Genomic DNA, 1,930 nt, shown 5'->3' on the forward strand with positions numbered 1-1,930 from the left:
ATATATATATATATATATATATATATATATATATATATATATATATATATATATATATATACCTGTTGATGTTGGTGTATAGAATGGTGTAATCATAAGATTTCCCGTGAAACTTGAGGGCCCTTCTACCGATATCTATTTCATATCTTCCTCTCGGTACTAACAAAGGCACATCATTCAATAACGCAATACTCTCCATCTTTGTCTCAGCAACACCACTCTTCTTCACTAGCTTCTGCAGCAGCAACAACAGCAACACAAACAGAAACAGTAAACACAGCTGCAGCAGGAAAAGCAGCAGCAGAAGGAACAGCAGCAACAGCAACAGAAGCAGCACCAGCAGTAAAAAAAGCAACAGCAGAAACAGCGGTAGTCGAAATGATCGAAATTGAATTAAACTAAATGAATTCAATAAAAATAACAAATAAAATAATAATTAAATAAATTAAATTAATAATATATATATATATATATATATATACAATACATATAAATAAACATATTTATCTAATTATTTATTTATTATTTAATAAATAAATAATTAAATAAATAATAATAAAAAAACCACCGAGACGCTGACCTCCTTCAGGCTCTGCAGAAGGCTCTCCGCCTCGTCATCGCCTGCACTTGGCTGAAAAAGACGAATTTCAAGGAGCATATCATCTGTTTGATCTCTATGGAGAAAAAAACAAAAAACAAAAAAAAAAAACAAATATAAAACTAATAAAACAAATACAAAAACCCTCTATACTATTATATTATTATTATAAACCCGAAATAAATACTAACATTGTTGTTGTATGGTTTCGTCTTTATTATAAACTCTATTAAATTCAAATAAACTCTATAAATAAACCCTATTAAATAAAGTATATATAATTAAAATAAATATAAATAAATTAAATAAATTTATAAATTAAATTAAATAATATTTTATATAATTATTACCTTGTGTCGTCCTGAACAAGCTCAATAGCTAAATCATTCTTCGATGGTGTGGTGACCTGCGCTATGTCCTGGGCGTTCACTTCAAACGCGGGGCAGCCGTTCATTGATACCTTTAAATTATTTCCTTAACACAAACAACAGCAGTAGAAATATATATATATATATATATATATATANTATATATATATATATATATATATATATATATATATATATATATATATATATATATATATATATTTCTACTGCTGTTGAATATATATATATATGTATATATATATATACATATATATATATATAGGTAAATGTATATACTATACAGTAAACACGGAAAAAGAAAATAAAAAGACAGATTCAAGAAAACATAAAAGGAAGGAAAAAGCAATGAAAGCAAAGAAACTCAACGAATATCGGCTGGAGACGAAATCACAAAAGAGAAAGAAAAAAAGAAAGGATGAAAACAACAAAATAAATAAAAGAGTAAAAGAAACACAGAAAGAAACTCAATAAAATAAAAAATAACAACGCACCCTCCATGCAAACCTCTCCCCAGTGCCGCCCCCAGTGGGCGATGTTTTTTGTATTTAAATTTAATTTGAAATGCTCTGAAAAATGTCGTCTGATATCTTCATAGTTCTGAAAAACAAAAAGAAAAAAAAATAAATAAAAACAAAAAAAAAACATTTATATACTCTACACCCACAAATATGCAGTATAGCATCTTTATGTATGCTTATACATCTACGTATATGCATTCATGATTCATGTATGGATACAGATGCATATATATGTACCTATAGCATATGAATGCAGGCAATGATATATATATAATATACACTCTCAGCTGCAGCACGATGAAGACGAGAGAGGGGTCTAGATTGTACTAATTAGAATACAAGTAAAATTCATTGCGGCACTATTAAGAGGTTGTTACTGGTATTCATATGGTGTTATTAGTATAATCCTCACTTTCTTGTGAAAA

At 27.9% G+C, this 1,930-nt stretch overlaps 1 protein-coding gene across 1 annotated transcript in view; it reads right to left on the minus strand.

The window, feature by feature from the left end:
• Positions 1 to 1,930, minus strand: part of EMH_0030370 (structure specific recognition protein I, putative) — a gene marked incomplete at both ends in the record, with an annotated part of 5,741 nt that overhangs the window by 3,060 nt on the left and 751 nt on the right. Inside the window, 4 exons of the mRNA XM_013494404.1 lie at positions 63 to 235; positions 581 to 674; positions 949 to 1,072; positions 1,479 to 1,584. Of these exons, the coding sequence (XP_013349858.1) occupies positions 63 to 235; positions 581 to 674; positions 949 to 1,072; positions 1,479 to 1,584 (497 nt within the window). The remainder of the gene's footprint in view (positions 1 to 62; positions 236 to 580; positions 675 to 948; positions 1,073 to 1,478; positions 1,585 to 1,930) is intronic.

Source organism: Eimeria mitis, genomic scaffold (genome assembly GCF_000499745.2).
Source record: "Eimeria mitis Houghton genomic scaffold, Emh_scaff1139, whole genome shotgun sequence".
NCBI classification, from domain to species: Eukaryota; Apicomplexa; class Conoidasida; order Eucoccidiorida; family Eimeriidae; genus Eimeria; species Eimeria mitis.